The sequence below is a fragment of the Lissotriton vulgaris genome, chromosome 5 (genome assembly GCF_964263255.1).
Source record: "Lissotriton vulgaris chromosome 5, aLisVul1.2, whole genome shotgun sequence".
In the NCBI taxonomy this organism is placed as follows: domain Eukaryota; kingdom Metazoa; phylum Chordata; class Amphibia; order Caudata; family Salamandridae; genus Lissotriton; species Lissotriton vulgaris.
In genome coordinates this window covers 1,961,402,849-1,961,416,009 of record NC_141693.1, presented here as the reverse complement: position 1 = coordinate 1,961,416,009, position 13,161 = coordinate 1,961,402,849, and the positions used below count along the sequence as shown (strand labels likewise).

Genomic DNA, 13,161 nt, shown 5'->3' with positions numbered 1-13,161 from the left:
CTATAGTGGGGGACCTTAACCTTCATTTGGACGATCCTAAATGCTCTGTTAGCACTACTTTAATTACTGATCGAGCGGCCATTAATATTTTGCTTCATAATAAAGGTCCCACTCATGTGGCAGGCCATTTATTAGATCCCATTTTTTCAACCCTTCTCAATGTATGTTGCTCCTCTGCTCTCCCTGTCCTTTGGTCAGACCACTTTTTAGTCGGTTTTAAGGTCACAACAGATCTAAATAACCTTTTTACTTCTGCTGTAGGTAATAAGTTCAACTCTATGAACTGGGGGAAATTCGACATGAAGTTTTTTAACACTCTTTTAACTAATACTATCCCTACCATTAACCAGGTCTCCATGACAGACCTGGAGTCGATTAATAGTTGGATCTCTAATTCAGTGGATACTCAGAAGGTAAAAAATCATCGCCCTCCTGCCCCTTGGTTTTCACAATGCCTTAAAACAGAAAAAAGTAAATGCAAAGTGCTGGAAAGGCGTTGGAGGAAGGATTATGCGTCCGAGTCTAAAATTGCTTATAAACAAGCAATTAGAAGTTATCAATCCCTCTGCAATACTGCCCGGGCAGGTTACGTGAGCTCTACTATCACCAATGCCCAATATTGCCCAAAAATCCTTTAAATTGGTGAAAGAACTCTCCGGAGCTGGTACCCAAGCTCCCTCTCCTATTCTCACGGAATCCCAATGTGAGGATCTTGCACTGTTTTTTTTAAAGAAAAGTAGAGACAATTTACTCTGCTTTAAATTCTTCACACTTGAATATTACACAGCCAGCTTCTGTTGCTCCCCTACATTCTAAGTCCGACCCTTGGCCGAAGAGCATTGGCTCCCGCTTGATTCAATCACTCTTAGTCAGATTCTCGGCAGCCTGAAATCTGGTTCTCCTTTAGACATGTTCCCTGTCACTGTGTTACAGAAAATCGAGACACCTCCCATGAAATTGATCATGGGGCTACTGAATGCTTCCCTGCAAGAAGCAGTGATTCCACCTGAGTGGAAACACGCTATGATTCTTCCATTGTTGAAGAAAGCAAGCGCTGATCCAACACAGTCATCTAACTTTCGCCCCATGTCTCTGCTTCCTATTTTTTCAAAATTTTGGAAAAACACGTGAACCAACAATTGCATCAGTTCGTTGAGTCCCATGAGCTCTTACATCCCTCTCGGAAAGGTTTTTCAACGGAAACCACGCTCCAAGGAGTGACTGAGAAGCTGCGTAGCCATTTAGATGCAGGTGACATTGTAGCACTCATACTATAAGATCTGAGTGCCGCCTTTGACACTGTTTCTCACTCTGTACTATTGCAAGCTTTACGATCCATTGGTGTGGCTGGGCTCCCCCTTAGATGGCTGGAGGACTTCTTGGAGAACCGCACTTATCAGGTCTTTTCCTCTGCTGCAACGTCCAAAATCCACATGTTCCCTTAAGGCAGAGGTCTTCAAACTTTTGGACCCCGAGACCCCCCTGTCAAAATTTACAGGCGTAAGGACCCCCTCCTGAAAAAAAATTCTAGAATTTGGTACTCCTCATCACCGACAACCACAAACGCCTCCAGTTCCCATGGCAAATCATTTTTACGGTGGGGAAATATTATTAAACACTGTTTAGCATATTAAAGGTTTGTGGGTGACTCAAGGTTGGAGTCACAGGCTTACTCATCATTTCAAACCAAAAATCTCTAAGAAGGCAGGGTTACTGGAAATATGAGGCAAGTGAGGACCGAATTATTTTAAACTTGTGAAGGCCGAACTTTAGAGGTATTTTGCAAGGTATGGTAGACTACATGCACTTGTGCGTCCTGCACCCTTGCTATGGTCTGATCATCGAGCAGATATGTTTAACATAAAATTAGCCCCCCTCATCACAATATACAACAAACATCGACCAGTAAGGCTCTCCCGTAAATGGCATAGGATAAAGGAGATGGCTGGACAAAGCCGCAGAGAAAATAGCACCAACTAAAGTCAACAGGAGGAACCGGGACACTCCCTCTGAACCCTGGTCTCCAGTCTAAGACTGCTTAAACAAGCATGTCGCAGGTACGAAAGAAAATGGAGGCGCCACTATGAGAACTCAGTAAAAGAGAACTAAAAACTTACTTTAGCCACGTATAAAGACTTGATTTTGAAAGAATAACCCAAATATTTTACCCAGAAAATAGAAGCAGCGAAAAATTCCACATAAGAACTCTTTGCTACTGTCAAACAGTTATCTAAACCTCTAGAAAAGGTGAATCAGGGCATTGACCGAATCTTCTGCAATTCATTGGCTACCTTCTTTCAAGACAAGGTTAAGTCCATTTTTGATCTCTTTTCCTCTAACTCCCCAAACCTACTGATTGATCAAAATGGTCCCTAATCTAAAAGCAATTAATGTAAGGTCCTTCTAACTGCTTTCTCTGAATTTTCTCAGGAGCAAATCAAAACTATCCTTCTGCAAACAAAGTCAGGATCCCCATTGGATCCATGCACACCTAAAATCACTCATTTACAGCAGACACAATTTCTGACCACCTAACTGAAATTTTTAATCTAATGATTAAGTCAGGAAAATTTCCCAGTGCCTAGAAGACAGTATTCATCTTTCTTTTGCTTAAAAAAGCTAATTTAGATCCCACAGATCCTATTAATTATCGTCCTATTTCCAGATTGCGCTTTCCTGCCAAAATAATCAAAACAGCCATAAACTCTCAGTTGATAGCTTTTAATGAGGACCAGAGCCACCTAGACCCCAGCCAATTCGGTTTCAGGAAACACCACAGTACAGCATTGGCTTTGATAAGTGTCTCGGAACAGATCAGACTCATGCTGGACAAGGGCAGCAGTGCAGTGCTGGTCTGGTTAGACCGGTCAGCAGCATTTGACACAGTAAACCACAAAATCCGACTGAATATCTGTCAGACAGAATTCAATTTGTCGCAGCTGACAATTTTAAATCCCCCTCCTTCTCCCTCTCTTGTGGTGTACCCCCAGGGCTCGTCTCTTAGTCCGATCCTTTTTAACTTTTATGTGGCCCCTTTAGCCAAACGTATTAGATCTTTTGGGTTCTCTGCGGTTTCTTACGCAGATGACACCCAATTAGTGGATTCAGTATCATCCAATCTTACAGAAACACCAAAGCGTTTTCACAGCTGTATGCAGGAGATTGGAAAATGGATGGCACAAAATTGTTTAAAATTGAATTCATGCAAAATCGAGGTATTGCTTTTTGGAAAGTATCCCCTGTTTTTGGTCCCACGTTTGGTGGCCTCCACTTCCATCAAACCACCAGAAGCCTTCACTTTTCCTCTCTTTTGCTTGCCCACACACCTACAAACAAATCCTGAGGCACATATCGTAAGTACTGACTACAATTAACCGCATCGCTGCGGCGGTTATTTTTCCGCTGTGCGGCTTTTTTCTAAAAGCCGCGTTACATGACGAGCTCAGCTCGTCATCCGCACACTACCACTGTGGCTGATGACGAGCTAAGCTCGTCATCAGCAGCGAAGGGGTTAAACAAAAGTCTTTAAAAAAAATCATGCTTCTAGATGACAATGCAACACGCATGAAACTTTCCAAATGGGACACTATGCATATCATACAAAGTCAACCAGTCAGGGTTGTTGGCACGACAGAGAAGCAGACTGTCAACCCTTTCTTGCACACGGGTATTGACTTGATGGTGGTCACCATGTGAAGAGGTGAAGTTATGTTTGCTCTCCTCATTCCACTCAGTTGCCCCACGCAGAGTTCAGACTGGGCTGGATGAGTATTGGCCTTGATATATTAATGAATGTGTTGCCTGTGTTTTCAAATAGAGACTACAAAACAAAGGTAAATTTTAAACTATAAAAAAGCCATCCATGTGTAAGAGTAATATGTTGGCATCACCAGAACCAGGAAGGAGGAAAAGGGCTGCGGGGAGTCACCTGATGTTATCCATCCAGCTGAACCAGGTTTTGAGGTGGAAGTCTGGGATAATCTTCAGCTCTCCACTGCGTACAGCATCCGCTGCCTGTTTGGCCATCTCATCACAGCGAACGTACCACTGTGGCTTCATCAGAGGCTCCACAATGTCTTTAGAGCGGCTGTTTCAGGGTACAGAGTAGATATGTTAACCTCTTGTTCAAATGCCATGTGTTCAACATGTCTATTTGCACAGAACTGCGGATTAACATTTGGCGATCTATACATGTTTACGATTACACAGAATGTCCAGTTACCTCAGGTACCAAACACACATTTTATGGAAAAGCTTACTTACATGTAACAATAGTTTTGCAGCTTGAAGACTTTTCTGGATGCACGTGCTGTGCGTTTTTCTGACACCTAGTGGCTGGGTTGAAACTGTCCATATGGGAAATGCTAACTACCCAGTATGCATCTGTTCTTCGCATGTACAGCTGTAGAATTTCATGCTTATGCGAAGAAGTCTTCCTATTCACGGGGTAGGCGGCGACTCCTTTCGGTGATAGTACGCATGGTCATCTACTCTATCTTCAGATTGTTTTCCCACAGAGGGTGAGAGAATGGAGTAGTAGTAAAGAATAGAGATGTCCATGTGTATGTATGAATAGTAACAAGAGAACTACAGCAGTTACAGGTACACGGGGAGGAGGGTGGGCGCATGAGATTCTACAGCTCTACATGTCAAGAACAGATGCATACTGGGTAAGTAGCATTTTCCGTTGGAGGCATGTGAGCTGTAGATCACATGCTTATGCATAGACTATACAGCAGTCTCCCATAAGTGGTGGCTATTTAAGTACTGCTTGGCCCACATTCGCTTGTTGTCTGGCTAACACATCTACACAATAGTGCTTGGTGAATGTGTGTGGTGTGGACCATGTTGCAGCATTGCAGTTGTCAGTCATAGGGATGTTCCCTAAGAATGCCATAGTAGCCCCTAGCTTATGAGTGAAATGTGCTCTATGGGGTACCGTTAGAGTCCTTTTGGCTTTTTCATAGCAAATCTGAATACATTTAATGATTCACCTAGCAATACCTGATTTGGATATAGGATTGCCCTTGTGAGGTGTTGTAAAAGCGACAAAGAGTTGTTTGGTCTTCCAAAAAGATTTTGTTCTTTCAGTGTAATACAACAGTGCTCTTCTAATATCTAAGGTGTGTAGAACTCATTCTGCAACAGTCAGGTTGAGGGAAGAAAACAGGCAGTTCAACCGACTGATTTAAGTGAAATGCAGATACTACCTTAGGTAGGAATGTGGGATTTGTACGAAGACCACTTTATCTTTGTGTAATGGAAAAAGAGGTTCTTCTATGGTTAGTGCCTGAAGTTCACCCACTCTCCTCAATGAAGTGATTGCAATGAGAAAGCTGTTTTCCAAGTGAGGAACTGTAGTTCACATTTGTGCATGGGTTCAAATGGTGGGCCCATTAACCTCGTGAGGACTATATTAAGATTCCACACTGGGGCAGGTGGAAGTGTTGGTGGTAGAACTCTTTTTAGTCCTTCCATAAATGCTTTGATTACAGGCATTCTAAAGAACAATAAATGTTCCCTATTTTGAAGATAGGCTGCAATTGCAGCGAGATGCAGTCTGATGGATGTATAGGCCAATGATGACTGCTGCAAATGTAACAGGTAGCAGATTATGTTTTGTATGGAAGCATCAAGAGGGTTGATATTATTTTTATTGCAATGGATAACAAATCGCTTCCATTTGGCTGCATAGCAGGCTCTTATGGTATGCCTTCTGGCCTCCTTAATAATTTTCATACAGTCTGGTAGAAGGTTTAGCTAAGCAAACTCTTTGACTTCAGGAGCCAGATCGCAAGGTTCAAATTGTTTGGATTCTGAGTGTTTGATTTCTCCATGGCTCTGTGTGAGGAGACTGGGAGTTAAATGTAATTTTTGATGCAGTACCAGAGAGAGTTCCAACAGGGTTGTAAACCAGGGTTGACGTGCTCATGTTAGAGCTACTAGGATTAGTGTGAGATGTTTTCCTGAGTTTCCAAACCACTAATGAAATGAGTGGGAGAGGCGGAAAAGGGTAAGCAAATATCCCTGACCAGTTCATCCATAGTGCATTGCGTTTGGATAACGGGTATGGATACCTGGAGACGAAGCTTTGGCACTTTGCGTTTTGGGGTGTTGCAAACAGATCTATGTGTGGGACTCCCCAATCTTGGAAGTATGGGTGAAGAACTTGAGGGGATAGTTCCCATTCATGTATTTGATACCTCTACCTGCTGAGGATGTCCGCAATCTGGCTGTTGACTCCTGGGAGGTGTTCAGCTAGGAGATAGGCATTGTGGTTAATAGCCCACGTCTTGGGCTAAGTGGGACAGTTGGAGAGAGTGTGTCCCCCCGGTTTCTGTATATTACACATAGCTGTCATCATGTCGATTCGTACCAAGACAGCTTTGCCAGAAAGGTGATCTTGAAAGGCTTCGAGAGCTAGAAAGATTGCCATCAGCTCCAAATGATTGATGTGGAGCCACCTTTGCTGGTGGCTCCACAGACCTTGCACTGTGTGTTGTTAAAGATGAGTCCCCAGCCAGTTAGGGACACGTCCGCTGTTAATACGGTCTGTGGAACCAGGTCTATGAACAGCCGTCCTTTTTACAAATATTGTGTGTTACACCACTGCAGAGAGCGATGAGTACGGCCGCTTACCAACACTAGATTGGTTAATAGACTGTGTGACTGGTTCCACTGACTGGCTAAGCATTCTTGAAGTGGACGCATGTGCAGCCTGGCATGGAGAATGATCATGATGCAAGACGCCATCATTCACAACAGCTGCATAAAAACTCGAGCTGGAAGTGAGTGATTGGCTTGAAACTGGAGAATTAACGCCTGAATGTATCGAATCCTGGCTGCGTTGGGAAACGCTAGAGCCTTATGAGTATCTAAAGTGGCTCCTAGGTAGTTCTAAGTTTTGGCTGGCTGAAGATGTGATTTTAACACATTGACTGTAAACCCCAGTTGGTGAAGTAACCAAATGCTTACGGAAGTATGCTTGCGGCATTGCTGATACGTGCCGGCTTTGATGAGCCAACCGTCCAGGTATGGGAAGACATGGTTGCTTTGTCTTCTCGGATGAGCAGCTACTACCGCCAGACCGTTTGAGAAGACTCTGGGGGTAGTGGTGACTCCGAATGGGAGTACCCTGAATTGGCAATGTTGACCTGCTACCACAAACCTGGGAAATTTGCAGTGATCCGGGTGGATTGGAATATGAAAGTAGGCGTCCTTTAAGTCTAGAGTAGGCTGAAAGTTGCCCTTTTTCAAAAAAAGTAGTACCTGTTGAAGTGTTACCATATGGGAATGGTCTGACTGTATGTAAACATTTAGTTCTCTGACATCTGATATTGGTCTGAGAGAGCCTTACTTTTTAGGAATTATGAAGTAAAAGGAATACACGCCCGACCCTTGATGTTGTGGTGATACGGGCTCTATAGCTCCTTTTAGTAGTAGTGATTGTACCTCTTGTTTGAGGAGGTGTCGATGATACGGTGAAAGTTTGTGTGACTTTGGGGGAATGTTTGGAGGAGTGTTGATAAACTCCAGGCAGTAACCAGAATGGATCATTTGTAGAACCCACTTGTTTGTTGTTATAAACTGCCACTTTGGTAGGAATTGTGAGTCTTCCCCCCACAGGTGTTAAGTGGTCGGGGGAACTATGGGCAAGTCACTGTTTTGTATTGGAGGGGGAGGTACGTGTGTTAGAACCTCTACCTCTGCCTTTGCCGTTGTTCCCTCTGTAACCCCCCTCAGAAGTAATTTTTCGAGCCTGAGGGTTGATTATTGCCCTAATAGGTGGATGCAGTTTCTGAGGAAGTATTTTTAGACCCTACCCGATAGAAAGAGCGCCGAAAGGAACCACAGCCTTGTGTAGACTGAAGGGCTCCCATAGATTTAGCCACTTCAGTATCTTTTTTCATCTTTTCTAGAGAAGAGTCTACCACTGCCCCAAAAAGGTGTTCTTTATCAAAAGGTGTGTTCAATATGGAGGCCTGAACCTCAGGTTTGAACCCTGATATGTGTAGCCAGGCGTGTCTTCTTAAAAGGATACTAGTGTTTACACCAGGTGTGTCAGCAGCATCTAGGGAGCACCTAATTTGGTAGTTTGAAATTAAATTGTCCCTCACGTACCAGGTCTTGCGCTTTCGATTTATGTTCTTGGGGTTGAAATTGGATGAGTTGTTCCATTTCATCCCAATGTGCACAGTCATATCTGGCTAGCAACGCTTGTGTATTAGATATGCGCCAGAAGTTAGCTGCCTGGGAGGTTACCCTTTTCCCTGAAGCACCAAGAAGCTTTGACTCTGGGGATGGAGCGTCTCTAGTAGTTTTCCTTTTTGCGTGCATTGGAAACTACCAACGAGTCTAAGAGTAATTGTCCTCTTATGTAGATAGGATCAGATGTAATATAATTGTAAGCAAAAACCCTAGGCAGTCATGAGGTTCTATTAATCTAACAACTCATCATACCAACAACATTATGATATTTAGGAACTCAGTGTAAATACAGTATAACTATGTTAAAACCTATCTGAATTTTATTTGTTTTATTAAAAAAAGTATTAAATAATTCATAGATACAATACAACATGATTTCCAAATTAACAAAAATCACAAAATTCACAAAGAACAAAATAATTAGGAAAGGATAAGATGCAACGTTAATTCACATATAAATACATAATAAAAAGGTGGCTATGAGGTAGATCTTCTCAACGCGTGTTTCAGAACTAAAAGCGCCTTCATCAGGAGTTCCACAACTTTGTCTTTATGTATATAAGGAGTAACTGATTCAGATCGTAAAGTTGTTGCAAAATTTAAAAACGCAAGACTTAAAGTGCTGTATCTATATAAAATAGATCCCAGTGTTGAGTCTGGTTCTTGATGTCGGTTCTGTACAATGTCTCAATATTGATATAGAAATCCAAATATGGGTGTGAACGATCGATAAATATTCACACTTTTAGTAGCTCGCCATTAATTGTGCGTAGCTCTGAACGTTCGCTTAGTTAGGCGTTCAACGGAGAGCGACTGGGAATGGCAATGTAGTCTATGTACGTATCTAGGTTTTAAAAGCGGAGGGTCATGGGGGAATATGCGGGTCTGTGCGCGGTTTCATACTGCGCAGAACGGGACGAATCTCAGAAAGCCATGCTGAACCGACAGGATCAGATGGTGCAGGCTTGTATTTTTTATCTACCCTAGGGGTAAGGATACGTGCCCTAACGGGAAATCTAAATATGTTGTCTACATGCCTGGTCATTCCTTTCAGCACGGGTAACATATGTGTTGACATTTGTGTGCTGTTCAATGTTTCAAAAAGGAAATCATCTTCAAGGGATTCTCTATGTAGCTGGACCCCATGGTAATGGGCAGCCCTGTCTAGCAATTCAATATAGCCTAAACTGTCGTCTGGTGGAGAGGGCCTGGTAGGATATAGGTCAGGATCATGGTCTGTGGGGGATACAGTGTTGTAGTCATCCCACTCATCTATAGGTCCTGGCAGACCATCATTATTATCATCATTATCCCCATCCCAATCACCCTGGTTGTTAGGTGTATGTGGTGGTGAGTGCTCAGGTGAAGTTGGCACAGCTAGAGACCGAGGTGAAGGTGGTGATGGAAGAGGAGGAGGAAGGGAAGGATTTGTTCCAATACTTCTCTTCTTCAATGGAATATGATATTCCTCTTCGGTATAAGTCTCTGTCCTTAGAGTCAGGTTAGTGGTAATGTATCCAGTTTTCGGATGTATAACTAACATTTTCTGTTTTGGGTCCTGTTTTTGGAGCAGATCACCGAAACAGTGCTTTTTAGGTGACTTTGGTGCATCAGTCTGTTTAGGAACGACATTTTCAGTACAGACGGCTTTGGGGTTGGTGTTTACTGATCCAAGGTGGTTTTCAGTGCAGAGTGGTGAGGTTCGGAGCCGGACTTTGGCTTCCACCCTGAAGGTTTTGGCTCGGTACCTGACTTGGCGTGTTTTTTTTTTTTTAGAGCCGGAAGGCTTTTTGGTAGGCTTCGGAGTCGAGCCAGAAGGCGGGCGTCGGAAGCGTGGTCTGGAGGGGGTTGTCCGGGGCTCGAGGGCGCGGGTTGGTCTGGAGCCTTCTTTTCGTTGACTTGGGATTCCGGTGAGGTAGGGACTGTACTTAGAGTACGTTGTCCATGTGGGATGTCTTCATCCTAGTCGGAGCCGTCGTCGGAAAGGGAAATCTGTTCCTGTTCGGCTCCAATAGCGTCGCCGGCTTCTTCATCAGAATCAGGTCTGAAGAGGTCGGAATGGAGCCTGTGTGTTGGCTCTGCATATCGCGTCGTCTAGCCCGACGGTCGCGAAGAGTCTTTTTGGAGCGGAAAGTACGGCACGCGTCACAGTCCTCTTCACTGTGTTCTGGTGACAAACACAGGTGCGTGGGTATTTCGCCTGGCGAGTCGAAGGGGGGCTAGGCCCGACCGCCTACCTCGAGCTCTCCGACCGAAATAGTTTTTTTGGTCAATACACCTGATACGCGAAGAATGGAATATGCAATTGAAAACAATACCATTGAGGGCGAGTGTTCTACCAAAGGATCGGCATCGGAGCGCAGCGAGTAACATCCGTAAACAAACGCAAACATCCGGTCCCAACACTAGATGGCGATCTATGCATAAGCATGTGATCTACAGGTCACATGCCTCAAACTTTTAGATTTTTTCCTCTTGGGTGTTGACTAGTAAGTGTGCACTGCCATCCATCTATGACATCTGATTTAAGCCCACAGTGCCCAGGTGCAGGGTCACCATCTTTAGATTCTAATTCCCATTTTAGTGACTTATTCTCCTTTAGGGCTAACTTTATGCATGGTCTACTATTTAATTACTTTTTGCCCTTTCATTGGGGGAGGTGAGTGGGTTGTGTATGAATCCAGGAAAGTCTTTAAGCTACAAAAATGTTATTAAAGGTAAGCTATCATTTGCAGAGTGAATCTTTGTCTGGATTCATAAGATGTGCACAAATTACGTAGGAGTACTGGATCCATGAGGGAGGTTGGGTTGAGGAATTCCTGTGATTGCAAAAAAGTATCTCAATGCTTGTTTTCCCACTTGAGCCTCCCGGTTCGTATGAATGTCCACACAGTTTTTCTTTGTGTGAAGGCATGACTTAATAGACATGTAGCAATCATGCCGGAGTCACTTACTGAGACGTCTGTTAAGAAGACTAGCATGCCCCCTTTTCTCCTGGTAGAATGGCCCTTAACCTGCTGTCCCATGTTTTCCCTCCTAACTTGTGCCATGTTTGGATGGTCTGTACTATCTATCTTGCGATGTTACCCTTTGTCACTGGTAACACACTATTTGCTGATAAATATTAAATGACAAGCATTTGCAATGCAATAGGTCTCGCATTTGTGAGAGTTCGAGCTATTTTTTATTGTAAATGACATAGCCTTTTATTTATGTTTTGGTTTTTGAAACATAAATAAAAGCCATTGTTATTTACAATGCCAATAGGTCAAACTTGCGTAAATGCGAGAAGCTCTGTAGAACAGCTTGTGTTTTTTTGCAGATTGGGCCCTCTTGCTGCTTTTGCCTGCATGTACTGCAAGAAACCCTGCGGCGCTTCCCTTGTTCATGCAATTTTTCAACAAAAGCTTCCTGCTGCGAAGGGCTGCTTTCTTTCAGTCTGCTTGCCCCATTGAGATCATCAAATAAAATGAGGCACATTTAAACAATGATTAGAGGGACTGATTACAACCTAACATTAGCTTCCTTGAGGCAGGTGCCCTGACTCTACCGGGAAAGCCCACGTCAATGGGTGCGCACAAGGAGAGGCTTGTTCTTTGGCAAGGTTGTCTGCGGTCAGAGCACTGACAGCGGAGATATTTGCTAAATTAAAATGTAACATTTAAGTATACAAGGCACCAAATAACATTCACAATGCTTTAAATGTCCCAGTAAATTGAGCAGTTTTAATCAACAATGAAAGCCATATATTAAGGCATTAAACATTGACAGAGTCCTGCATGGAAATTATTTCACTGGGATGCACCCACTTGGCAGAACAGAAGCACAGAAACCTCCAGGGCATTCCAAGTGTCACAATGGATCTGTAGGGGGAGAGCGGGCGGGGGGGCAGGGGGTTTGGGTGATTGTCATCTAATTAATTAAATGTAGGTTACACATCTTAACAATTACAGTGGGGACAAACGGAACACATCACGTAATAACGGGCTCTCAAACCCATCACCCAAGTCTTTACATTCCATAATTTCCAGCTAGCTAAGAGTTTCAAACATAGACAAGCTTCAAATGAGAAACTTTCATCCCCGGTCAATGATTCATCACGAATATGCAGACACCACCAAAATACCTTCAGAAATCAGGGCTCATTTCTAATCCAATAGTCGAGAAGCAATATTCCCCGTTTGCAGTAAAATACGTATAAAACATTGCGCTACCAAAGCAACTAGTCAAGATAACAGACAGACACCCACCGACCGACCGCTTTTCAATGTGATATTTGGAAGAAGTTATGAACTGGACTTCAGAAGCACTCAGGACGAAACCGAAACCTGCCGTGGGGCGGGACTTCCATCTTCGGAATGGCCAGAGAAGCAGTGCTGGTGACGCGGGCTCCCATGCCCGAGGGAGAGCCCCGCGTATGCTGCAGAAGTCCGGAGTGGCGGTAAGTAGGGCTTAGTTGTGGGGGGGGGGGATGCGCTTGTGTGTGTGTGTGCACGCGTGTGTATGTGTGCGGCGGCGGGGGAGGGGCGGGGGTCTCTGTATGTGTGTGTAGGTGCGCTCGTGTGTGTGTCTCTGTGTGTGCGCATGCGTGCAGGGGGAGGTGTGGCGCTGTGTTACAGTTTTCCAGGAGACAGGAGCTGGCCACAGCGAGGGCGTTCTCATGTGCGTGGCCCGCACAAATCGCCTTCTGGCAGAGTAAATGCGCACGGCCAGCTCCTGTCCCCTGGAAAGCTGTGTCGCTGACTATAGGTCTCTGCGAGACCGCGGTTACGCGAGACCTAAAAAACGGATCCACTTTCCTATATTGATTTGTTTATTCCATGAATACATTTCTGCCCAAAATACATCCATCATATGTAGTGGCCATTCTACCTGTGTTTTCGATTGCTGGAAGAAAGCTGGTTGTCGTACTGACTGATTTACATGAAACTGTTAAGCTACCTTTAGTATGAA

General features: G+C 44.1%; 1 protein-coding gene across 5 annotated transcripts in view; it reads right to left on the bottom strand.

The window, feature by feature from the left end:
- Positions 1 to 13,161, bottom strand: part of VARS1 (valyl-tRNA synthetase 1) — a 210,202-nt gene that overhangs the window by 44,901 nt on the left and 152,140 nt on the right. For all 5 annotated transcript variants that reach the window (XM_086924647.1, XM_086924645.1, XM_086924644.1 and 2 more), the window contains exon 17: positions 3,929 to 4,087. In XM_086924647.1, coding sequence (XP_086780773.1) covers positions 3,929 to 4,087 — 159 coding nt within the window. The remainder of the gene's footprint in view (positions 1 to 3,928; positions 4,088 to 13,161) is intronic.